At 36.1% G+C, this 27,720-nt stretch overlaps 1 protein-coding gene across 1 annotated transcript in view; it reads right to left on the bottom strand.

The window, feature by feature from the left end:
• The window catches only part of LOC150095845 (regulator of telomere elongation helicase 1 homolog), a 332,736-nt gene that overhangs the window by 115,715 nt on the left and 189,301 nt on the right, over window positions 1–27,720 (bottom strand). The window contains exon 13 of the mRNA XM_090409544.1: window positions 27,404–27,555. Within this exon, the coding sequence (XP_090265670.1) occupies window positions 27,404–27,555 (152 nt within the window). The remainder of the gene's footprint in view (window positions 1–27,403; window positions 27,556–27,720) is intronic.

The following is a 27,720-nucleotide window of genomic DNA, read 5'->3' on the forward strand; positions in this document are numbered from 1 at the left end:
ACAAGATGGCTAAATTACTAAACAAACATAACATCAAAGTTAGTTTTTCTGCCGCTGGAAAAAATTTTCGACCCTCTACCATGCCTTCTGAATTATGCAGCATATCCACTCTAACACTTTTATATCTCCATATTTGAACGTTTTTCTGCTAAGATATCTACTCCAACTGAATTTTCACATTTCGTGTTTGTGATTGCTTTTTCAATCTACCCCGAAACCTCCACATCATCCTTTAAAAAAACCAGGTGTTTATAAAATTTATTGTTCTTGAAGCATCTGCTACGTAGGACAGACAGGAAGATCTGGGGAAAAACGAACACCAAAAGGATGTACAAAACAGAAGAGAACACAAATCAGGTCTAGCTTTCCATACCGCTTCCACCAGCCACAATGTACTCTGGCAGAAAACAAATATGTCTTATATAGAAAAAAAACTGTTACATAAGGAAATTTAAAGAAGCTGCAAACATGCTTAGAATTCCAACACAATGCAATAAAACCCAAGGCTTAATTCTACACCAAGTTTGGTCAGCTTTGATAAAAAATATACCTCAGTTAGACCTTGGACATTATGATTGTGAACAACAGAACATGGCATCATCCAGCATTGTTTAAACTTAGCACTGCTTTAAATCTGCATTCTGATTTTATAATTTTATAAACAGTCAGACAGCTACAACTGTATAGTATGAACTATTAATTTCTCTTTTTTGTTGTTTTAACTTTTAGTTACCTTTTATCCCTGAAGATGTAAGTCAAACGACTTACGAAACTTGTCAGGTTTTATTTTTTTATTGTGCTTTTAGCTTAATAAAAAAAATGTGGTCCAATTACCGGAATATGCCTTATAAATTTATTATAATCTAACCAAGTGAGGAGGGAAAAAAAAAACCCCTCCAACTTCCTATAAATTTTGTTGGTCCAAGCTATTATCATATTTCAATAGTTTACATGAATAATGGTAGCATCTTTTCCATATTTTTTCATGATCAGTAATATATTTTCCATCCTCAATTATCCAGCTCTTACGAAAAAAAGGCTTTGTTACTTTCTTAATTATTTGATGCTGTTGTATGATTATTCTTATGAAGATTATTTTCAGTTTCTTTGCATTCTTTGGATAACCACTTATTTTTTGCAAGCTTTATTTCCATTTTAATGTGTCTATTCAGATAATTATACTGTTCATTGTTACTCCCAACATGCCAAATTAGTTGCGATTTTCTCTGCTGATCACAAAGCTCTAATATTTCTTTGGACCAAGGTTTGCTAATACTACATCTCACATCCTAGGATATTTTTAGCTGCTTCAATAACTATCCTTGAAAACTATTCGTAAGAGGCATCAGGGTCAAGAGAGTCACAGCAGGGATTTCAGAAAGAGAAGAAGCAATATTTGTTTTAAACAGTTCTTTAGTGGTATTTGATTTCATAACTATTATTTTTCAGGAAATTACAACGTATACTGAATATTAATTATAACTTTAACAGTTTTAATATTTCGGCAAAGTCAAATTGCCATCATCAGGTATCATAGAACAATGATATGTGCATGCAGTCACTAACACTGCATAAATGAACATGCAGTGTTAGTGCCTCACTGACACTGCATGTTCATTGCAAAAAAAAGGCAACCAAAGCTGGTCCTAGAGTCATTTATTGGGCTAAATAAAGCTGCCCCTAACTTAGGAATCACTCATCCTCAGATCTTAATCCTTCAGATCTCCAGCCAAGACCTGGAGATCTGAAGGGTGAAGGATGAAGATGAGTGATTCCTAAGTTTGGGGCAGCTTTATGAACTCAAATTTGTTGAGGTTTGGAAAATTTCTCAAGATTGAGGTAGATTCCTTCAGTGGAGTGTGGCCTTCTTCCAGCATATCCTATGGTGGAGTCAGGCCTAAGTCCGGAATGGCTGTAATGCAACAGCAAGGAATGATTGATATAAATGACTGGCCAAGTTGCTGAGTTGTTGATCAAAAAAAAATGACTCCTGTGCAAAATATAACTGGCTAAATTATCAAGAGAAATAAATTGATGTGAATTATGTAAAACGAACTGGAACTCTTGGAGTGGAAAAGAAGATGGGGATGAAGATTTCGAAGGAATTGGTAAACAATAAAGTTGCTTATTTTGACAAAAGTAAACCAACAGAGTAAACATTTTAAGGAATTAAAATTCACACTATGAAGTAACAATATCAGTAAATATTTTTTTCAGTTTTATATAACCTTTAATCTTCAATTATTCCTAATAAGAACCAGCACCTATTTTTTTTTAATAATAAAAGCATCACCTATAAGTATACTTTGTAGATAAATTGCATGTTCTCCTGGCAGTTTGCCTGTAGATGAAGAATGCAAAATTAAAGTTTCTAAGAGAAAAAGCCCTGCCACCTCTGTGTAAGAATGACTAACTCACCTTCACTTGAAAAGCTAAAAGGTGTAAATACTACATTATTAATGTAAATGCTTAAATATACCAACTAAATTTAGGATTCCTCTTAATTACTAGTTCTTAATATATATAGCAAACACATTATTTTCGAACTCCCATGCAGATTTGGTTTCAACAAGATGCCATGAAAGAGCATTATCTGACACATAAACAGGAAGCAAAAGAAAAATTCTCGTGTTCCATCTCAAGGTCAAATATGGTATGAGATGATTTGTCCCTGCCTGATGTGAACGTGTTAGAGCAGCACATTATGAGAGAGTGTCATTAAACCTAATATCAAAATCCTACATATTCAACTCAGTTATTTATTTTATGTAGATGATATTCAACTCCTAAATAAATAAGGTAGAATTCTTTAAGATCCTAAAATAAATGAAACCAAAGGTTAGTTTATTTAATACACCTGAGAAACTGGTGATTTTTGTTTTCTTGTTGCTTTTTTTTTTCCTCACAAAAATAATTTTTTATAGCATATTACTGCACCTTTTCATATATTTATAGTATCTGGTATATTTCCTGATATTTTGTTGTAATACTGTAATATTGCACTAGCATTGAAAAATAGCAAAACAAGAGGATTAAAAGAGCATAAGAAGAGCAGCAATAAAAGAGGAATTATAGTAAAACTGTGAACAAGGAGGCCTGTCCTGGTGAACAGAATCATGCGATTTTGGAAACTAATGAGGATATTAAATTACGGCCTGTGTATTATGAGAATATGCAAGGAAATCATCAGCTCCTCTGACCAAACTGTTTAATTTAGTAGTGGGAAAGTTGGGAGTGAGGCACGTCCACGTCCCATTGTGCTCCATAATAAATTTAGTTTAATCCTTTATCCAAGTGTGTGCAAACAAAGTTTGCACCTGAAAGTATCTTCAGGACTGGGGCAAAGTGGTACAACACCGGGCGACTCCTTGCAAAGGTGGAACAAGCTACCAACACTCCTATCTCAGTATCTCCCATAATGCAAAACACATCTCCTTACAGATATGTATAATGTTATGCATTAAGGGAAGGGCCACTACCCAGACTAGTTTCGACTTTTATTGAGGTCTCTTCAGTGGGAGCCAGGTCCAAGTGGAGATACCAAGGCAGAAGCATTAGCAAGGTCATCTCCCTCTATAGGAGTTGCCAAACGGTGTGCCACCTTTTTATTAAATTACTCTGGATTTAGAGAAAGATGTTGAAAGTTTATTTTTCACTTGGTCAGACTATAATAAATTTAGTTTAATCCTTTATCCAAGTGTGTGCAAACAAAGTTATCCAAGTGTGTGCAAACAAAGCTCCTCCTTGCAAAGGTGGAGCAAGCTACCAAGTGTGTTTGCACAGTTTATCCTTTAATCCTTTATCCAAGTGTGTTTGCACACATTTGGATGTATTAAGGGAAGGGCCACTACCCAGACTAGTTTCGACCTTTATTGAGGTCTCTTTTGGCAGCTCCTATAGGAGGAGATGACCTTGCTAATGCTTCTGCCTTGGTATCTCCACTTGGGCCTGGCTCCCACTAAAGAGACCTCAATAAAGGTCGAAACTAGTCTGGGTAGTGGCCCTTCCCTTAATGCATAACATTATACATATCTGCAAGGAGATGTGTTTTCATTATGGGAGATACTGAGATAGGAGTGTTGGTAGCTTGCTCCACCTTTGCAAGGAGTCGCCTGGTGTTGTACCACTTTGCCCCAGTCCTGAAGATACTTTCAGGTGCAAACTTTGTTTGCACACACTTGGATAAAGGATTAAACTAAATTTATTATAGTCTGACCAAGTGAAAAATAAACTTTCACCATTGTGCTCCCTGGGACCTTCCGTAGGGTACACTCCCTACAAGGATGCTAACGGATCTCTGTGAAGAACAACAGAGAAATCAGTGAAAGAATCTTCAGAGGGGCAGATCTCTATACACAACCTGGGCTCAGCTGGCTCTGGCTGTCAGTACCAGGTTGTGGCTCCTACCTAGGATTAAAGAAAAATTAAAGGATTCAATCCTCTGACAAAGGGAAGCAGCTTTGTCAGTACTGACACAAGGTTGAAGTCTCATAATGATGGTAAAGCTCGTGATTAGAAAATTGCAAATGGCAATACAGTTTATTGTGCATATCTGTAATATTGCAGAGGAGAAAGCAAATGGAGAAATTACTGCTTTAGTCCCACTACTGTATTCAGTGATATTTTTCAATATGTTGAACACCTCCAGCTCATCTACCTCAATTCTCTCATCAGCCTCTGGCATGGGAGAATGCAACTCTCATGCATTTGAGTACTTTACGTCACATTAGTACTCGTAAAGTCTCCACCTGGATGATTCTCCAAACTAACCACCATGGTGAGCAAATCTTCACAGATAGCCCCAAGTTCCCAGCATCCATTAAATTGTACCAGTTGTGCAAAGAATCTCTGGGCTTAAATATGTCCACTGAAACTAAAATCCTGGAATGTCAGAACCCTGTATGAAGCAGGTAAGCTAAGAAACACCATACAAGAAATGAAAAGACTTGGAATTGGGATTTTAGGAATGAGCGAAGTTAGGTGGCTGGGATCAGGCAAAACTCAATTTGATAACATGACAACGTACCACTCTGGAAGTAGCGAAAACAATCATTAAAAAAAGTTGGAATAATATTAAACAAAGATGCCATAATATTTTAATAACATCACCCTACTCAGATAGGGTGATGTTATTAAAACTGAAAAGTCAATTAATAGATATCAATCTTATATATGTCTATGCTCCTACTGCTGACAAGAATGATACCGAGATTGAAGAATTTTATGATCAATTAAAAGAACTAATGAAAAATACAAAGAAGCATGATATTAACATTGCCATGGGCGATTTCAATAGTTGGCAAACATGGGGGTGGAAACAAGAAATGAGGGAGGAGACTGTCTTATTCAATTCTGTCAAGAAGGGCTACCATCCCAAAGGCAATCACCACAGGATAATAATACAAATATAGTCAGAAACCAATTGATTACTTGTTAATTAATTAACAATTCCGAAGTTCCATAAAGAGTACAGTAACCTATCCAAATGTGGAGATTGCTTCTGATCATAATCTACTAGTGACAGAGTTAAAACTTAGACTGAAAGCTATACTTAAGAAACATCAACAAAAAAAGGTTTCATCTAGGAAAGTTAAAAAAAACCAGAGATAAGAAAAAAGTTTTAAAAGTTTTCAGTCTAAGTTTTAAGTCTGTCACTAGTAGATTATGATCAGAAGCAATCTCCACATTTGGATAGGTTACTGTACTCTTTATGGAACTTCGGAATTGTTAATTAATTAACAAGTAATCAATTGGTTTCTGACTATATTTGTATTATTATCCTGTGGTGATTGCCTTTGGGATGGTAGCCCTTCTTGACAGAATTGAATAAGACAGTCTCCTCCCTCATTTCTTGTTTCCACCCCCATGTTTGCCAACTATTGAAATCGCCCATGGCAATGTTAATATCATGCTTCTTTGTATTTTTCATTAGTTCTTTTAATTGATCATAAAATTCTTCAATCTCGGTATCATTCTTGTCATAAAGAGTACAGTAACCTATCCAAATGTGGAGATTGCTTCTGATCATAATCTACTAGTGACAGAGTTAAAACTTAGACTGAAAGCTATACTTAAGAAACATCAACAAAAAAGGTTTCATCTAGGAAAGTTAAAAAAAACCAGAGATAAGAAAAAAAACTGATTAAAGATCTAAATTAAGAGTAGCACTTATTAAGAATGATGATGATGTCATGAGGGTTGATGAATCATGGGAACAAATTAAAATCTGTCTTCATAGCAAAATGTATGAATACTTTGTGTCCTGATAGAGCAGTGTAAAAAAAAAAGAAAGATTAGATAACTGATGAAATTCTCTCTCTTATGGATAAATGCAGATCATAGTCCAACAAAATATAAAATGCTTCAGAAAAATTTTAAAGACAAGATCAAAGAAGCAAAAGAAATCGTGATGAATGAAAAATGTAAAGAAATAGAATTTCTACAGGAAAAGCATGACAGTTTTAATCTACACAAAAAACTAAAAGAGACCTCTGGTATGTTTAAGAAAAAATAACTATGTCTCCTTCAAAACAAAAAGGGAGAAATAATATCCAAAAAGGATGATAAAATACAAGAATGGACGAAATATATAGAATTCTTTACTGATAATAGACAAAACCCAGAAAATACTTATAAATAGATGGAAGTTCATGCATTCTAAAATCAGAGGTAGAATATGTGCTGAATTCAGCTAAAAATTCTATCCCTGAGGTGTGAAGCCTTACACCTCAGGAATAGAATTTCTGAAAATTATTTAAACAATATACAAAGATACCATCAGTGACAACCAATTCAACTTTAAAAGTGGTTTGGGAAAGAGAAAGACTCTTTTCTGTTCTCACATCTTATTCCAAAAATGTAGTGACCAAAACAAGGAAGTATTCATTTGCTTCATCGACTTCAAGAAAGCATTTGACAAAAGTCAAACACACTAAAATTATTGAATTATTAGAAAGAACTGGATTAGATGGTAAAGACATTAGGATCATCTAAAACATATATTGGAACAAAAAAGCATCTGTTCCAGTTGATGATATTATTAAAGACTCCATTAACATCAAAAGGGTAAGGCAGGGATGCATGCTGTCGCTTCTCCTTTTTAACATATACTCAGAAGCCATATTTCAAAAAATCTTAAAAAGAAGAGAGGAAGGGATTATTGTAATTAGTGGCATCATCAGTAACATTTGATATGCTGATGACACATCTCTCCTGGCTGACAATATTCAGGATCTTCAAAATCTTCTGGAAGTAGTGAACGAAGAGAGTGAAAAAATGGGATTAAGAATAAATATCACCAAAACTAAATTCATGGTCATAAGCGAAACCGATTCTTAATTCAGCACTTTCTATAAACGGGAAACAAATAGAAAGCGTGACAAAATTTAAATATCTTGGATGCTGGTTAAGTGAAGAATGCAATCCAGAAATGGAAATAAAAGTTAGAACTGAAATGGCAAAAGAAAAAAAAATTTTTCTCCTGATGAAATCAACACTGTGTAACACAATTTAAATTTAGAGCACACATGATTAAATGCTATGTATCCTCTGTAATGCTGCATGGTGCAGAAACTTGGACCTTGAAGATATCAATGTAATGAAAAATATAAGATACTTCAACTGATTTTAAAAGGGAGGATAAATGGAAGAGGATAAGGAAGATGAAGTTCTTGTCTGGCAGACCTTAGACCAGTGGTTCTTAACCTTTTCGAAGTCATGGAACACTTCTGATTATAAGGAAAATTTGGGGAACACCAAAAGCATTAGGGTCATAAAACTAACAATAAAAATAGAACTTATTTTAATGCGATACTTGAGCTTGTCGGCTGTAAGGATTTTTGTCACAAAGACTAGCGAATTCTCTTTAAACTGTGTACTGGTGGCGAGGAGGCGCGGCAGTCATAACAACGGAAGCAGACGACGCTTAGGACTTCTTTTAGCAAAGTTTCCGCTGAGTGGTATCCATTTTTTTTTTAAAAATGTGCCCGAAGTGAGAGAACAAGTACAACATTAGTGTTTGAAAGCAAATATAATTTTCTAGTTAGATCATATACTACAGTATAATAGGTCATCGGCATTGCAAAAAAAGAGCTATGAGTTAATTTCAGTGAGCGTTCATTCTGCGTAATGATCAAGACTTTCACCAGCTTTACCATTCATCACGAGTCCAAGTTTTACTGGCGCAGTCGACAGGATCTACAAGGTGAGAGCAATTCGTTATGTAAATGCATGCTCCCATGTTTTAGAGTTCTATTTTGATTATTTGGGCGAAAGTCTGTTTTAATACAAAACAAAAAAAAATGGCGTTTGGAGTTTGTTCCATCCTGGAACAGTAGTAGTTTTGATTTCTCGCCAGAGAAAAAATACATTGGTATTCAAATTTTGTTCCATCCTGGAACAGTAGTACAATAGTTTGGATAAAAGAAAAACACGCCAGTGTTCAAGCTATGTTTTCGTTCCAGATAAATCAGAATAGTTGTTTGTTTTTTTTTTCATTTTAAATTTATTTTGTTCTGTTCTGCATTTACCGATTTGTCCTGTTTTGCATGTTTGTTCCATCTTGGAACAGTCAGTACTTGTGATTTCTCGCCAGAGAAAGAACACGACAGTGTTATCATAATTCATTTTTGCATACTGTTTTGATAGTTCTGTTTCGAGATTTAAGTTATCATATAGTAGCAGTGTAAAATCGAAACTATTTCTTTTTTGTTTTAGTTTTGTTTTTATATATCCACATATATATATATATCCACACATATATATATATATATATATATATATATATATATATATATATATATATATATATATATATTGTGTAGTTGAAGTTTTTTTTTTTTTTTTTTATCTGATAATATTGTAAGATTTATCTATGTTTACAAATGATATGTTGAATTTAGTTATGAGTCCCATAATCGCCAAATATATACATCTCTTTCTGGGCATTTTTTAAAAAAAAAAATTGCAATTGATTCCTTTTTAAGGATGATTTTTTTTAATCAGTAAAGAGAGTTATTGTTAAGCACCATGGCTTATTTAACCAAAGGTAGAAAGGAAGATTTACGTAAATTGGCTGAAGAATTGGGAGAGAAGCCAACAGTTGAAATGAAAGTGATAGATCTTAAAATGATTATTACGGGAAGTAAATTTTATGAAGAATTTGTTAAAGGTATGTTGGAGACTATTATTAGTACCAGACTCGAGGAAGAACTGATGAAGAAAGAAGAATTAGAAACTCAACGGCGGAAGGAAGAACTAGAAGCCTAATGCCGGAAAGATGAATTGGGAGCCCAACAGAAAAGAGAACAAATGGAGTTCGAGTTGAAGAAACTGGAAAATGAAGCACGTGTTCAACCAACCTCAACTCCAGTATCCAGTGACAATAAACCATATTGTCTTGAACTAATTAAGCTAATGCCTAGGTTTAGATTACAAGAGGATGACATTGTGATATACCTATCCCCGTTTGAAAGACAAGCTAAGAGAACCAAAATAGATGTTAAAGACTGGATATCATGTCTCTTGACTTTGTTACCATTTGAGATTGTCCAATTAATTGGTAGAGAGTCAGAAGAAAATTGCGAAGATTATGAATATATTAAAACAATTCTACTAAAGAGATTTAGACTGAATCCTGAAAGTTCCAGAAAAAAGTTTGTGATGCACCAAAAGGTTGCTGAAAAATCTTGGAGGGATTTCTGTTATGAAATAACTAATTATTTCGAAGAGTGGACTGGTGGCCTTGATATCAAGGATTTTGAAGGGTTAAAAGATCTGATTATTACGGATCAACTGAAGAAGAAAGTACTACATGAAGTGAGAGAACATCTCTTTGACGACTGGGTAAAATTCGTTTCTCCAACCAAGTTAGCTGACAGATTGGACGAATATGACAGTGTTCGTAGTACATCAAGGAAGCCCATTGGAGCTATTCTGAAGGACAAGGTTACTGAAAAGTTTAGACCTTATACTCCAACTGCTGAGCAAACATTCAAGAATAAGTTATTATCTCCCTCTCAAAGTCCACCGAGATGGTACCAGCCGTGGCGAATTGATGATTCATACAAGCCTCACTACAAACCAACTTGTTTTACTTGTATAAAGGAAGGTCATATCGCCAAGTTTTGTATGAAAAATAGTCAGCCAAAAGGTACTCCTGCTACAGCACACAGTAACCTAGTTCAAACGTCTACCACTGGGGATGACAATAAATCAGGTGTGTTGACTGCCAAAATTTCCATTCCAGTATCCAAATCAGTGGACAGTGGTCGAAACGTAGATGATTTGAAGGTCGTCAAAATCAAATGCGGAAGTAGGGTTTTAAATGGAATAATAGATATGGGAGCGCAAATATCGTTAGTGCGCGAAGATTTAGTGGCAGATACGCCCCATGATGGAGAAAGTAGGATAGAAATATCTTCTGCTTTCGGAGAAAATGAATAACACCCTTGAGAATTTTTGAAATGAAAATTGATGATAATTTACATGGTAATGTTCCAGTCACATGTGCCGTCTCAAGAAGACTGGTTACCGATCTGCTACTGAGCCCCTCTGCCTATGAAATACTGGTTGAAAGCGTCGAGCTACATGATAGTCATCATTGGAAGACACCAGTTCTGAAATCAAAAGATTTAAGTGATAAACGGTCAGAAGATGATGAAGACGAAGACATGCCTTCGAAAAAAACCAGTACAGCATTGGCAGTCAGTACAATAGTCCCCACCAGGTGCAGAAAATGAGTGTATACCAGAAAAAAACAAAATTCGAATTCGGCAAACTTCAAGAGGATGATGAGACGCTCCGAAGGTGTTTTGAATGGGCAAAAAGGCAGAAAAATGCCTATGCATTTGACAATGGGGTACCGCTTCATAACGAACATATTTGTGGCGAGAATATTAGACAAGTAGTGCTACCGTGTGTGAAACGAGAAAATGTCTTAAAGATGGCACATGAAATCCCTCTTGCTGGCCATCTCGGCGAAAAGAAAACCCGCCAGCGAATCAAGTACTCATTCTTTTGGCCTACCATTAAACAAGATGTGAAAAAATATTGCAAAAGCTGCAAGGAATGTCAAATGAGAAGGACTGCTACATATAGAGATAGAATCCCCATACGACCTATCATCAGACCAGAAACTCCGTTTGAGGTATGGAGTGTAGATTGTGTCGGACCGTTAGAACCTCCATCGGGAAGAGGACATAGATTCATAATATGTGCTGTTGATTTATGCACTAGATGGGCCGAAGCCATATCTGTCAAGGAAATAAGTGCTAAAACTACATGTAATGTTCTGATGAGGATTTTTACTCAGACGGGATTTCCTAAAATGGTCTGTACTGACCAAGGTACGAATTTGACATCTAAACTCACTCAAGCTTTTGAAGATCTGCTAGGCATAGCTCCACATTTTTCCACTCCAGGACATCCTGAGAGTATGGGCGCTATCGAACGTTGGAACAGAACTTTAAAAGAGATGATGAATAAGAATATACAGGAGCATGGAAGAAACTGGGATTTACATCTTCCCTATCTTCTATTCGTATACCGAGAAGTACCACATAGCACTACTGGGTTATCACCTTTCCAGATGGTATATGGAAGATTATCTACAGGCCCCTTATCTTTGTTAAAGGAAATTTGGACTGGTGGACGAGGCATCCCAACCCCTGCCTCTCGCTCGATTGAATATTATTTACAAGAGCTTCTTGAAAATCTAAGAAAAGCTCATGAAATTGCATCCGAGAACGCCAAAGGGTCTCAAGAACAATACTCCTCGAGATATAATCTTCGTTCCAAAGAAAAATCCTTCATTGTTGGTGAAAAGGTTTTAGTATTGTTACCTTCATCCTCTCATAAGCTTCTAAATACTTGGACAAGACCTGCTACAGTCGTCCAACTTACTAGACCACATTCTGCGAAGGTTAAGATGAAGGATGGAAGTATCAGGGAGCTCCACATAAATAAGCTTCGATCATATATTCAAAGAATTAATCATGTCAGTCTAGTTTTCGAGCTAGATGAAGATTTCGGAACACTCCACTATGCACCTGCTGACAAGATGAATAAATCAGTCGAAGATATTAGGAAACACCTTGAGGATATGAAAGCTCTCTTGATGGGAGAACAAAAACAAGAACTTTTTGACATCCTCCAGAAATATGCAGATGTTTTTAGTTCCAAACCTGGTCATGCCAAAGTTGACGGACACTCCATCAAAGTTACAGAGAACTGTTCCCCTAAGAGACTCAAACCCTATAGGGTGCCAATCACTCTACAAAAGGAAGTAGATCGACAAGTCAAAGAACTGTTAGATATGGGTCTCATTGAGCCAAGTGTCAGTGAATGGGCTCATCCCGTGGTTTGTGTGGCTAAGAAAAATGGAAGTGTCAGACTATGCATTGACTTTAGATTGCTAAATAGTTTTACTATTCCAGATGCTTATCCAATGAAAATAGCTAGAGATTTATTATTTGAGGTAGGACAAGCAAGATTTATCACTGTAGTTGACCTCACCAAGGGATATTGGCAAATCCCTATGGAAAAGGAAGCAAAGCCCTTCACTGCATTCGTGACACATTCTGGTCACCATCAATGGAACATCTTACCGTTTGGAATGAAGAACGTGGAAGTACATTCCAAAAATCATTGGATAAAGCACTAGCTCCTCATAAGGCATACTGCCAATCTTATATCGACGATTTGGCTATATTTTCTAAAACATGGTCTGAACATCTCACCCATATAGATGAAATCTTCAAAACATTAAGAGAGGTGGGTTTAACAGTAAACCTAGAAAAATGCGAATTCGGGAAAAATCAAGTGAAGTTCCTAGGTCATTTGACTGGATCCAGTCAACATTCCCCGGACCCAGAGAAGGTTATAAAAGTCGAGGTTATAAAAGGTTTAGCGACACCAGCGACAAAGAAGGAAGTAAGAAGTCTACTTGGGCTGGCTAGCTACTACCATGACTACATACCACGATTCTCCCAAATTGTATTACCACTGACAAATCTAAGAAAAGTGTCCCAAACAATATTCTTTGGACTACTGATGCTGATGAAGCTTTTACGAAACTCAAAGAAGAGCTTATAAAAATGCCTTCTTTGCATACTCCAGATCTCGACAAGCCGTTCCAGTTGTATACGGATGCATCAGCAAAAGCAATTGGCGCATGCTTAGCTCAAAACAACGAACAAAGAAAAGAATTGCCCATTGCTTTCTTCAGTAAGAAACTAAATTCCTGTCAAATGAAATGGTCAACCATTGAAAGGGAAGCTTTTTGCATCTTGGAGGCATTGAAAAAGTTTGACACATGGGTATTTGGTGCTGAAATACAGGTAATTTCAGATCATAACCCTCTGACCTATCTAACTAAATGTGCCCCTCATGGTGCCAAGTTGTCCCAATGGGATTTAGCCCTACAACGTTATAATATGACCATTACATATAGAAAGGGTAGTCGTCATGGTAACGCCGATGCCCTTTCCAGATTAAAAACTGATATAATTAATTAATGTTATTGGCTTGTTTCTTAATAATGATTATATATTTTCTTGATGTTTAGTTAATGATGATTATATAGTTTTTTTGTTTTGTTTGTTTGTGGGAGCTGCATCGCACCATAAAGCTCTCACCTCATTTCTTGTATTTTAGAGTCAATTACTTGCCTGAGTTTTCTTTTAGATGCAACATCGACACGCCTGTGATGGATGTGCTTCCCCCAAAGGGAGTTGTAAGGATTTTTGTCACGAAGACTTGCGAATTCTCTTTAAACTGTGTACTGGTGGCGAGGAGGCACGGCAGTCGTAACAACGGAAGCAGATGACGCTTAGGACTTCTTTTAGCAAAGTTTCCGCTGAGTAGTATCCATTTTTTTTTAAAATGTGCCCGAAGTGAGAGAACAAGTACAACATTAGTGTTTGAAAGCAAATATAATTTTCTAGTTAGATCATATACTACAGTATAATAGGTCATCGGCATTGCAAAAAAGAGCTATGAGTTAATTTCAGCGAGCGTTCATTCTGCGTAATGATCAAGACTTTCACCAGCTTTACCATTCATCATGAGTGCGAGTTTTACTCCGGCTTTTGCAGATTTCAGCAATATCAGGTCTAATACACGCATTTTAGTTTTTATATTGGTCAATATTGAGAAACCGAACTCACACAAATATGATGTTGAAAACTGTAACAAAATTTTCAGTGTCCTTGTGGAGAGTGCTGGGTCTTGGACAAAAATCTAAAATTCTTCAAGAGATATTTCAGAGAATTTCATTTTTAGAGTACGATCCTGTTGACAAGGTAACTAATTATTCTTCTTCTTGTAATGAAAATTAACAACTCGATGTATTAATTGTGCCAAATGGATGTCGTATCAGTCATGATTGTGTGTATTTAAGGAAGGAAAATAAGAAATCTTTTCTTACAATATTGTTAAATGTTCTGTTATAATGGAAATAATTCCCTCGATATTTTTTATTATGGAGCGAAGGAAACATATCTACTGTATATATATTTTTTCATATGCGGTTTGTCCAAAGAGATACTTTTTTCTGAAAAGCTGACAATTTGTCAGTGGATGTCAAAATATTTTCATACTTTGGATACTTATGTTCTTCTTCTTCTGCAGCTTTTCCCACTTAAGTAGGGTCGCTGTTTGTGGCGAGTCTCCTCCACAACTTCCTGTCTTGGGCTGTAGCCACATCCAAGTTCTTCATCATGAAGTCCTCCTCCACGATCTCCCTCCATCTCTTCTTTGACCGTCGGCACTTCCCCTGAACATCAATCTGCATGACGTTTCTTCCCACATACTCTTCCTCCCTCCTCATCACATGACCAAACCATCTCAACCTTGCCTCCTGTAACTTTGCTCCTAAGTTCATAACTTTCACCATTCCCCTTACATAGTCATTTCTCAGATGATCCTTTCTGGTCACACTGCACATCCACCTAAGCATTCTCATCTCCGCTACCTCCATCCTGCTGATGTTATTTTTCCTCAGGGCCACAGTTTCCAAAGCATATGTCATAGTTCGTCTCGCTACTGTCCTGTAAATTTTGCCTTTTAGATTGATCGGCACCCTCTTATCACATAGCACTCCAGCCATCTCTCTCCAGTTCCTCCATCCTGCATCCCACTTCCTTCTCAGCCTCACCATCCCCTTTCATTGATGAACCTAAGTATCTAAAGTCACTTATCTTCCTGATAACATTTCCTTCCAGCTCCGGATCTGTCTCCTGACTGCCATCCACTTTGCAACACATATACTATGTCTTACTTCTGCTCTGTCTCATACCTCTATCTTCCAGTACTTTCCAGTTTGCCTGCCACTTCTTCTCTTGATTCTGCACACAGCACGATGTCATCTGCATACAACATAGTCCAAGGCACGTCTTCTCTCACTTCCTCTGTCGCCACCTCCATCAAAATATTAAACAGAAACGGACTTAATGTAGACCCTTGATGCAAGCCAACTGTCACTGGAAAACTTTGTCACTCCCAGGCAGGTTCAAACACTTGATTTCACATTTCTGTACATCTCCTGTACCATCCTGACATATTTCTCTGGTACCTTCTTCTCCCTCAGACTTCTTGCCTTGGCACTCTATCATATGCTTTCTCCAGATCAATAAATACCAGATGTAGATCCCGTTGCTTCTCTCAAAATTTTTCCATCATCTGTCATAGCCCAAAGATAGTATCTGTGGCCAATCGACCAGGCATGAAGCCAAATTGCTCCTTTGCAATCTCCACCTCCTTCCTCAGTCTTCCATCAAGAACCCTTTCTAGGATTTTCACTCTGTGGGACATCAACTTTATTCCTCTGTAATTGTTACAGCCTTGTGCATCCCCTTTACCCTTGTTGATGGGGACAAGAGTGCTTATCCTCCATTCCTTGGGTATATTTTTCTGTTGGCAAACTTTCATGAACAGATCCCACAGCAGGTCAATTCTCTCTTCCCCCAAAGCTTCCATGCCTCCACTGGAATCCTGTCTCTGCCCACCAATTTTCTATTCTTCATCCTCTTCATGGCCTCCTTCACTTCCACTCTACTGATGTTCTGCACCATTCCCTCAGAGGGCTGCTCATCTTCTCCGTGAGTCCTCGCATTTTCCTCATTCAAAAGTCCCTCAAGGTATATTCTCTATTGTTTCTTATGTACACATCCCTCCATAATATTCTTCCTTCAGCGTCTCTGATCTGCCTCACATGTATGATGTCCTTTGAAGCCTTATTTCTACATTTTGCCAATCGATAAATCTTTCTCTGTTCTTCCTTTGTTTCTAATTGATCATAAAGGTCTTGATATGCCATGGCCTTCGCCTGTGCAACAACTCTCTTGGCTTCTCGCTTTTTCTCTCTGTCCTCTTCCACTCTTGACTCGTCCCACTTCTGCTTTGCCTTCCTCTTAGCCGTCACTGCTTCTTGTACATCATTATTCCATCACCACCCCTCCTTCTGCTCTGTAATCTTGCCGGATGTTTCAACAAGCACCTCAATTGCACAGCTTAGAATTACATCTCCACCAGTCTTGTACACTTTCTAGTCCATCTGAAATCCTCTCTAACACTGTCTCCCTAAAGCAGTTCCTCACACTCACTTCTTTTAAGTGAAACCACTTAATTTTCTTCCACCCATGGCTTCTAAAGGTTCTTATCTTTGATTTTATTTCAAAGTCTGCACACAGAGTTGGTGTTGCTGCACCACTTGATCTGTTGGGATTACTTTACAATTTGTTACTGCCTTAAGATGTTTTCTTCTAGTCAAAATGTAGTCAATCTGTGAACTATTGTAGCCACTTTTAAATGTTATCAAATGCTCTTCCCTCTTACAGAAGAAGTTCACAATTGCCAGATCAAACGCTACTGCAAAGTCCAAAATCCACTTTCCTTTCTGGTTCATCACTTCCACTCCATGGCCACAATGTACCCTTTCACAGTCCCTATTCTGTCTCCCTGTGTGTCCGTTCAAGTCTCCTCCGACAATCACCATCTCGTTTTCTTCCGGTTCCCTGATTTCTTCATCTAGCACATTTCAGAATTCATCTTTCTCTGGAATGTGCTAGATGAAGAAATCAGGCTTTGCACACTGAAATAACCATCTTATTTCAGCGTGCAAAAGCAAAGATTTGTGCTTGGCTTCCATACATAAGCAAACTTTTTTTAAAAAAAGGCAAGCTTTTAAAGATCTCGACTTGATGAAATTTATCATGTTTACAACTTGATGTGGTACAGGTTTTAATATTGCCAGTAATGTTTTTGAAAGATGTCATGTGACATTTCACCGGTGGAACACTTATCACCAGTTCACAGGACACAAGTGTTCCGGGGAACACCGGTTAAGAACCACTGCCTTAGACAATGGACTGACATGAGCTCCAAAGGACTGTCAAATTGAAAAAAAAGATGAGAATTTAATTTAGAGAAACGCATGGCCTTTATACATTACGAGAAAGCTTTTGATAAAATACACAGAGAATAGCATTTGGTACAAGCTATACAATGTTTATATAAAGATACAAAAATACAGTTACAGTTAGGTAATAAATTAACAGAAGAGATTGAAATAAATCAGGGTGTCAGACAGGGATGTAGCTTATCTACAACTCTATTCAATATATATATATATATTTTTAAAACATAGATTTAATGACTTAAAAACCGAGATAACTTATAAAGATCTTAACGAGATAATACAACTAGTTTCGGCTTATAACAGCCTTTCTCAGGTATTCATAAAGGAAAAGAATAGTAATAAACATTGAAAAAAAACTGGAAATAATAGGTATCTAAAAAAAACTGGAAATAATAGGTAAAAATTGCCACACATAATTGATACATAAAAAACGTATTTTTTCAAGTTGTTCTAACAGGCGTGCCATTGTTTATTGCAAGTGTGCGTGCAGGCTCACGTGAATGCCAATATTGAATAACTGCAGCATGGCTATCTGGGATGTTATAACTTAAATGGTTGTTTAAGTGGACAGGGTTCAGCAGGATTTCCCTTGATTCTACAATTTTTCTCTCAAACTCATCACAGCGAAAAATATTTTCTGATCTATCCCAGCAAACGGAGTGGCTTTGTTGATCATCATTAGGATTATTTGAAAAAAGAACATGACTGGATAACGCAGTTGCATGAGATCTTTTGTAAGAGATGTCTCCCTTATGCTCTTCTATACGTTGTTCAATAGCTTTGTTAGTTTGTCCAAAATAAGGGCTATTGCAATCGCACCATAATTTATATACACTTGGATATTTTAGGTTGTGATGAGTAGGCTTTGGATGGCTGATTAGAGAACAGATTTTAGGAAGTGTAGTGAAGAATGTACTGATATTGTATTTTTTAAGGACTTTAGCTAATTTTTTAGAGACTGTGCTAATGTATGGAATGGAGATGCTACCTTTAAAATTAATAGTTTCTATTGTGCACTGCCTAGGAGTGTAAAAAATCTCTATATACAGAAAACCTAATCATACCAATAGATATCTGCATAATCTTTCTCATCATTTTCCACCACAAAAACCTTAGAACACAGAGCACGCTCTCTCTTGAATGAACCAGATGAACTACAAAAAGAAATAAATTACCGCACTCTTATCTTTAAACAAAATGGATACTCTGAAAAAATGATTAACAAATTTCTTCTGGATCCGCCTAGGAAGTGCACAACACTGAACTGATCACTAAATGCATCTACTCATGAGCATGTTTACAGAAGGCTGGGATGAATTATGTGCTATGTGAAGGTTGCACAACTACAAGACGACGCAAGTAGTGTTCCTATGCAGAGCGGTGCAATTGGCCTAGAACACACGAAAAAAGATGTACACAGACGACTTTTTGGTCATATATTGAAAAATTGTAGGCCGTAAATCGAATCTTAGCTAATCACACGAGGCTCTTATAGCAAAAAAGCCGTATAAAGCAGTAATAGCACATCGGTAAAAAAGAATCAACAGGTATACAGTCAAGAATACATATCCATAATTGAAGTAAAAAATGCCATTAAAGGCTTGAAATGTGGAAAGGCAGCAGGAGTTAATGATATTCGACCAGAAATGCTGAAGTATGGTGGTATAAAAGTCTGCACTGCATAGTTCAGGTCTGGACAGAGGGATCAATTCTTGATGACTGGAGTAGAGCTAAAATAGTACCAATATATAAAAAGGGAAATAAAACTGAATGAGAGAATTACAGAGGTATTTCCTTACTGAGTGTTCCGGGCAAGCTTTATGCCAGTATACTTGAGAAACGGTTGAGAAGAATTGTGGAAGAAAAGCTTGGTGAAGAACAAGCTGGATTCAGGTCAAATAGAGGCTATCAGGATCAGATCTTCACTTTAAGACAAATAGTTGAGAAAGCATGGGAATATAACAAAGATCTGTATTTAAGTTTTGTCGTTCTGGAAAGGCATATGACAAGGTGCCAAGAGAGAAGCTATTCAATACGCTACAGTTATATGGTGTCAATGGGGCATTATATCAAGCAATACTTAGTCTTTATTTGAGTTGTAAGTCAGCAGTTAGAATTGAAGGAAGTACAGGAAGATGGTTTAATGTTAAATCTGGTGTCACACAAGGATGTACATTATCCCCTCTGTTATTCATTATCTATATGGATCACATTATGAAGGAAAGTGGTATTAAACATGATATCAGAATTGGAGATGTTAATATCAGCTCTTTGCTTTATGCTGACAATGTTTTACTTCAAAATAAATCCGCTACAAGTTTGCAAAATACCCTGACTAAATTGAATAACTATTGTAATAGATAGGGTATGAAGGTCAGCAATAAAAAGACAAAGACGATGAAAATAGTAGAATTGTTGAAAATGTCAACTGTGTTGTGAACGGGGAACCTGTGGAACAAGTAAAACATTTCAGCTACTTAGGCATGATTTTTACCGAAGATGGCAAATTAAATATGGAAATAGACAACAGAATCAACAAAGCTGGTATGGTAGGAAGTCAATTGAATAAATTCATATGGAATACGAAAGAAATTAGTCGGAACACTAAATTAGCTGTATACAAGACAGTGTTCAAACCAGTTTTAACTTATGGATCTGATAGCTGGGTCAGAAGTAAAACACTTGACCAAAGACTAGAGACTGTAGATGTGAGAGTCCTGAGAAAGATTAGAGGCGTGAACAGATGGCATCAATGGCCATATCATATTAAAAACGAGGATATTAGTAAAGAACATGACATTGTCAGCATCCAGGAATGCGTTAGCAGAGCTAATCTCAGGTGGTATGGTCACTTAAACAGAATGGGCGAGGTAAGATTAGCAAAACAGGTGTTCTCTGCCAGGTTGGCAGGAAAACGACCCAGAGGAAGACCAAGATATAGGTGGATTGATACGGTATAAAGTGCCCTAGACGATAGAAATATAAGATCTGATAATCTTGGAGTCTTGACAAGTAACAGACTGATACTGATTTGGAGGAAAATTGTAGATAGGAAGTTAGAAATGATGTAAATTTTTCATGTAGCATTATCAAAACCTGTACACCCCTGGAGGGTGTATGTTAGGAATTTGATGATGACGATGAATCTGTTTTCCTGGTTTCTGAGGTGATGCAAATACATTGGAGAGGATGCAAAGCAAATGCAATGCAAAATGCTCTGTGAAAGATGATCAGCACTGTGGAGTACAGATTATGAATCTAGAAAACAGAAGAAAGAAGGGTGATTTGATATAGACTGACAAACTTCCAAAAAGGTTGTACAGGATAGTAATACACAGAATTTTTTTTATTTTATGGAGGATGGGGAGATCTTAGATCCATTGAAGTTGTGAATGAATGCAATGAAGAAAGGCATGAGAGCTAGAATTTTCTCTCATAAAGTGATGCATGACTGGAATGGCTTACCTTTGGAGGTTGTGAGTACAGACAGTGTGAATGAATTCAAGAGAAGGTATGACATGGTGCAAGTGATATGTGATCTCTCGAGTCCACAACTACTTGGAGTCTCTTGTAATAACAAATTTCATATGAAAATCAGCAATAAAAGACAAATTGTGAGAATAGGCAGGAAATTGGAAAACATCTGCATTGTGAATTAAGAACAAAACGCCAACTCTCACTATAGCGAAGTGAAAATTTCTCATCAAAGCCCCCATAAGTATAATGCTCTGCTAAAAGAAATTCCTATAGCACACCATTTCTGTGATCTCTAATAGTTTGCTATAGTGGGAGCTGAGTATATAAAACACAAGATATTTCAGCTATTTAGGGACAAGTTTTAAGTGCAGACAGCAAATTAAAAATGGAAATAGATATTAGAAGAAGAAAAACAGGTATAAGCCAACTGTCCAAATTTATGTGGCATAAGGAGAATTAATCAAAATTTCACTGGTTTGAAAACTGATAGTATAGTCAGTTTTCAAACCAGTAAAACTTATGGATCTGAAAGTTTAGAAATAAAACAGGTTTTTTAAAGAAGGTACTTCTGCTTCAAAAAGAATCATGGCAGTTTGAAAGTGGACTCTGTTGGTAGCCCTCGAAGAAAGTGAATATAGTCCACAGTCAATCAAATGAAGAAAAAAAGAAGTCCATAATATGCAATTTTCTTGGAGAAAGTGCATAATCATGAACTTGAGGTAATACAAAAATTTCATCCTAAGTGAGAGGATGCCCAGATACATTAACAACTAATTTATCTCTGTTGATCATAACATTACAAGATGGAAGCCTAGAATGGCTGACTAGTAAACTGAACTTCTGTTATCCCCTCTATGAGAAATATTACTGGCTAAATATGGCTACTTAGCTTACTTTTGATAGGAGTATACCCCTTTTTTATAATGTCATTGGCTTTTGACTCAATTTTTAGGGCATTACTGATGTTTTAAAGCCAGATATATGAAGAGTATATTTTAAAATAAATTAACAGCCTATTTTTCTACCCACTGCAGGAGGTTTGGTCTACTACTCCTATGGTGACGCAGTCCATACTGGGAGAGTCCATCTATACTTGGGTGAATGAATGTATGAAGGCAGAAGACAATCACAAGGGTGAATGAATGTATGAAGGCAGAAGACAATCACAAACATCCATGCCTTTGCAGGATTCGAACCCACAGCCTTTTGGCTAGAGAGTGGATAGGCTAACCACTTGGCCAACCAGGCTGGAATGAAGAGTATATAGGAAGAATAATTCAGACATACTTTTATAGGATGTTGCTGGTTGTCTTCTTATTCAACGGCATCTGGCGTATGGCAATATACATTTATCTGCTGTCGAAGTATGACTGAAAGAAAGGGGGGGGAGTTGGAAATGTGGGGATAGAGAGATGGAGAATTATTGATGAGGCAAGAGATATATGAATTTTAAAACCCCAGGTTTTAAGGGTGGGCAGAAAATTCTTTGGGAGGAAGGTGAAAGAGAAATTTTTGAGGAAGGAGAAGGATTGATGGGATAAGATCAGGAGTGAGAGTAATGGAGTGTGATCTGTTTCGACAGTGCATTGTCTTCGGAGCTTGTGGAGGCTATGTCATGCAGGTTTGGTGTTTTTGTCTTTGGTGTATCTGCATTGTTTTCTATTGGTTGGAGTCGTGACTGAATTTTTATGTTTTGGAGATTCCAACTCTCGGAGATTATGTAGGGGCAGTGGATGTTTATTGAGTTTTTGTCGCATTTTATGGCTATCATTTCCAATATTCTAAGCATTGTTTCATTTTCCCTCTATGTCTATTATTATGGCTTTGTCAATTTGTGGGGGTATGCTTCTTCAAGGGCATGGACTGCTATTTCTGTGTTTCTTGTATTTTGTATTCTGTTTTTTTTCTTTTGGTTGTTGCATTTTTTTTATTGTTTAAATGTTCTGGAATTGGTATGTTGCAGTCATGGAAGTGTCCCTGTAGTCTTGCCCATAAAGATCTAATTGTAGAACCTGTGTAGGTGACATCACAGTCAAGGAATGGAAATGGCAAGGAAATTTGTAAACCACATTGTGGCATTCTAGTATTTCTTTGTGTGTGTGTGAGAGTTTGTAGGTTTAAGAAGTGTTGCCAATTTTTGGTTAATGGTGAACATTAACTTACAGTCGGTGTGCTTATGAGGCTTTGTATGTGTTCTGGATGTATGGCAGTTTGATGTTTTTTGTGTTGGGAAGTTTGTTTTGATGCGTTTTTGCTGTTTTGTTGGTGTAATTTATTAGTTGTATTGGGTAATTTCAGTTTTTAAAAATCTGTATTGAGATAATTATGTGTAGCTGAAAACTTGTAAGCATTTATAAATTGCGCTAGGATAACTGATTTTTTAATAGAATAAGGATGGTGTGAGGTAAAGTGGAGATAATTTCTGATATGTGTGGATTTGTGGAATATTTTTAAGGCTATTTTGTTGTTTTGTTCTAATTAATGTCAGGTTTAGAAAATTTATGGATTTTTCATGTTTTCTATAGTGAATTATAGTTTATTGTTGAAGTTGTTAAGGGATGCTTGTAAAGTGATGATGATGCATGTTGGTTCTCCAATGCATAGAATGTCATCCACATATCAGCTGTAATAGGTGATGCCAGGGGTGGAGAAGGACTGAGTAGGTGTGATTCTATACGTGACAGGAATAATTCAGCTAATTGTCTGCATTTAAAGAAGTTTGCTGAGATTGATAGTTTGATTAGGTTTATGACATTGCTGGGTGTTAATTTTGTTCATGAACCTAGGGTGTAGTCTCCTGAGAGTAGTGTGTGTATGATGCCTAACATTCTGGGGACATCTACATTGGCATATAGTGAAGTTCCATCCAAGTGAGGACGTCTTCATGGGATAGAGTTAGGTTTTTTATTTTTTGGAATAGGTAGTCTGTGTTTTTTATCATTGATTTTGACTTGGTAAGTAACGGTTTGAGTAGTTTAGCTATGAATTTCGATAAGGGTGATGAGGTGTTTTTGTATGAGACTATTGGGCGTACTGGATAACTGCCTATGTGGATTTTAATTTGTCTGAATATATAAGGGGTATGCGTGGTGCAGGGTGTTGTGTTTTTCATTGTTATTTTGTCTATCTTGTTTTGATTTTTTTGAACGTGTAGGGTGTTGTTAATTTGTTTTAAGAGGATGGGGTGGGGTCATTTAGGACTTTCTGGTATATGTTTTGGTCATTTAAAATAGCTGTTATTTTGTTGTGGTAATCTGTTTTGTTTATGATGACTACTGTGTCGCCTTTGTCTGCTTTTGTGATCATTATATTCGGCTTCTTTTTTTAACGATATCAGGGCTTTTTGTAGTTTGGGAGTAATGTTGAATTTTATTTTTAATTTGCTATTTAAGATGTTTATTTTCAGGAATATTCTTTCTTTTTTTGGCCTGTTTCTAGTTTGGCTTGGATTTTGATAATGTCTTTGTTTGGTATGTATTTTGGGGATATTGCAAAGTTTAGACTTTTGTTTAGGATAGTGATTTCATCAGGTGTGAGGTTATAATGTGACAGCTTTATAATTGAATTGTTTGGTGTAGGTTGTGTGGTGGTATTATCCATCTAATTTATTATTATTATTTTTTTTTAACATACACATGCATGCAATTATATTTTCTTTTAAATAGTTAAGAATTTTGACCAGTTGCTGTTTAACTTACACTGTGGTGAAGTTTTTAAAATGCTTTTGTAATTTGATTTTAATTGTATCCCATTGTCATTATACTGAAGATGCCTTTAATATTGACATGAAAATCTTACATTGTTAAAACAGTTTTCTCATGAGCCCCCCCCTCCCCCTCTAATTTTATAGAAAAAAGATAAGCTTTATAGTAATGGCGCTTTCTAGAATCTATTAACAGATGCCTCCTCTCTCACACAGATCTCCTCCATCACATTCTCACTGATACTTTCTTTCTGCATTATGGCTTTTCTATAACTATTTCATGGATACTGCTCCACTCAACTGACCTCCATCATTCCTTCACTTTCATCTAAACATGTGATAACATGGACAGCATTGCAGGTCAACATCAATAACATTTATACATAGTTCAGCTTCAAACTTATTAAAATAAGTTTTCACATACTGTTCTTTGAAACAACCCACCCCCACACACTGTTTTCCCCAGGGATTACTATCTCCAGCTGTTCAAAAACAGCACTGGAGATAGTAACCCTTGTCCATGCATGGCACTCCAGAGTTACTGATATGGAACTCTGATCTGGATCTCGAGACCACATATTAGGCAACAAAAATCATCTACCACTAAATACTTTTAACATTCATGCTAAGAGGGAATTGAACTAATAGTCTATTGGCTAAAGAGTGGAGATGATATCCAGTTCACTAATCAGTCACATGGAACTAGTCAAATAAAAACAAAAGCAAGAAAATAGTTATGTACAACTATGTTTATATATATATAAAATTAACAAGTTTCTTCTTTCCCCTCAGTTCTGTCTATGTACCATGGCTTGAACCACCACTCATGTACGGAAGGAATTACCATGCATTAAAAAAAAAAATTAAATTAATAAAACTTTATGAAAGGTTTAACAAGATTACTTTCAGAATTGGGAGAGTTTACAATAGTCATCTTATTTAAATATGATTTATGTTTAGTTTATGTGTAGTCCTTAAAAGTTATTTTCTTTGTAGAATTTATGAAGTTGTTTAGATCTGTTCAGATGAAAAATAACTTACCATATCTTTCACTTTCTATCTCCTCAAAAAGACATAAGGTCTCCATTTTGTATATTCTCTGCTTATACAGGTGCCCTTCAATCCAATTTGCAAGAGAGCTTCCTTCCCTTCTGGGTTGTGAAGAGCAGCTTGAGCTACAACCTCATACACGTTTCTATCAAACTGCTTGTTCTTATGTTCTACCATGTTATGTTCTAACAGGATCAATATTATTATTATTATTATCTGAGACCTCTGTGGAGTCAAAGACTCATTGAGGGTGGCTATAAATTACTCAATTTAGCTATCATACCTTTCCCTTAAATTCATTCACACTAGATGCACTCATTACCCAGAAGGGCAAATTATTCCACTCACTCACTGCTCTCTGGGAGAAAAACCTAGCTTTTACCCCTTTCTTGACTGCAAATAAATTTAACTTCCATGGATGTCCCCGTGTTCTCTCCCCACCTTCCATATAACAAAAAATTTCATCAGTTGATATCCTATAACACCTATTCAAAAGTTTATAGACCTCTATCATATCATCCCTCTTACTGCTGTTAACCAGAGTCTGCAATCCACATACTCGCAATCTGTCCTCATAATCTAATATAGGTCTTGTACATTATGTGAATTTTTATGATCAAAGGTTTAATGGAAATACTGTACACAATGACAACTTTGAAGCTCTGCCACCTAAACACTTCCTTGAAGAGACTATATTAATGCCTCTGAGTTCTGAGAAGTATTGTTAAATATCCCACACATTTGTTAGCCTGCTGCATCAATGTTCTCAACACATCGTACTCAATAGCCTATCATAATCTAGTAATGTGGCTCCATATAAACTACATTAATGTTATGATAGTCTATCTACCTAGTCTTATGTCTGTTTATAGTATGTGTTCTCTGAATGGCATGTTTGTTTCATGAGATGGACAAAACTCCAAATGCTGAGAGGAAAACTTTACTACTTCTGTGTGAGATCACCTACTTATTAGCTGTTTAGAAGCCCTTATAAAAGTTCCTAATGTTCTAAATAAGATATCAACTAAATCTTTCCATCTAAGAACACTGTCTATAGAGTTTGTTTACAGCACATAATCATTTTACTCTCATTCCTACAGAATTAACAATAGTTGTGATCAAGCTCTTCCTTCACTGAAACATGCATGTTATTGGTGATCATTCTATTGTACTTGCTAATAATGTTTTGATACTGAGAACAGACAAGAACTTAGCTAAAATTTCACTTACAAAAATATATACCAGGTTATACTGGTGTAACTGTGTGTGTGTTATTAATGATAAATCAATGTCCAACACATAAAGCCTAGAACATGTTTATATTACTTGATACACTCTTTTTATTAAGATTTCTTAACAGTCCATTTCATACTGACAATATTATTTTTTGTGACTTTTGGCTTATTACAGCACTGAATTTTACTAAATGAAATCTTAACATCATAATTTGTGATCATGATGTTAAAGATACAAACACCCTTTCAGAGTAAAAGCTAATTCAATGTTCTGAACAATGAGCTAAAATACAGCCTATCCATATATATTTTAATGATGTGCTCATTTCACTCACAATATTTAATAATACCAAAAACACACCAAAGTGAAAAATAATTTCACTCAAAAGTAATTATATATTTTGTATTATAATAAATGAAAACACAAATAAATACAAACATGTACATAAAAGTAAAAGCTTTTTTTCCTGTTCTAGTGCCTTGTCTGTTATTTGAATAGATGGCAGATGATGAAAATTATACCTTTTTTCTCTTGGAGAAAAATCTCTGAAGGTAGTCAATGGCTTTTGCAGTGATGATTGTGACACATTTCGTACAGAAGTAACTGGAGAATTTATGTCAGGTGTATGAAAACCATCAGCAGATGAAGGCATCTGTAATACCAAGCCAAAATTCTGGAATCAGATATATGTTACTTTTTTTTTTTCACTCCATTACAAATAATTATTATAGTCAAGTTGCATAAAAATCAGAAATTATTCAATCTCTTTACAGATAATATGGGATAAAACATTTCATTATTCTGTTTTGCTTTTTTTTTTTTTTTTTTTTGGCAAGCA

Source organism: Typopeltis vanoorti, chromosome 19 (assembly GCF_054136105.1).
Source record: "Typopeltis vanoorti isolate ZY-2024b chromosome 19, IOZ_Tvanoo_1.0, whole genome shotgun sequence".
NCBI classification, from domain to species: domain Eukaryota; kingdom Metazoa; phylum Arthropoda; class Arachnida; order Uropygi; family Thelyphonidae; genus Typopeltis; species Typopeltis vanoorti.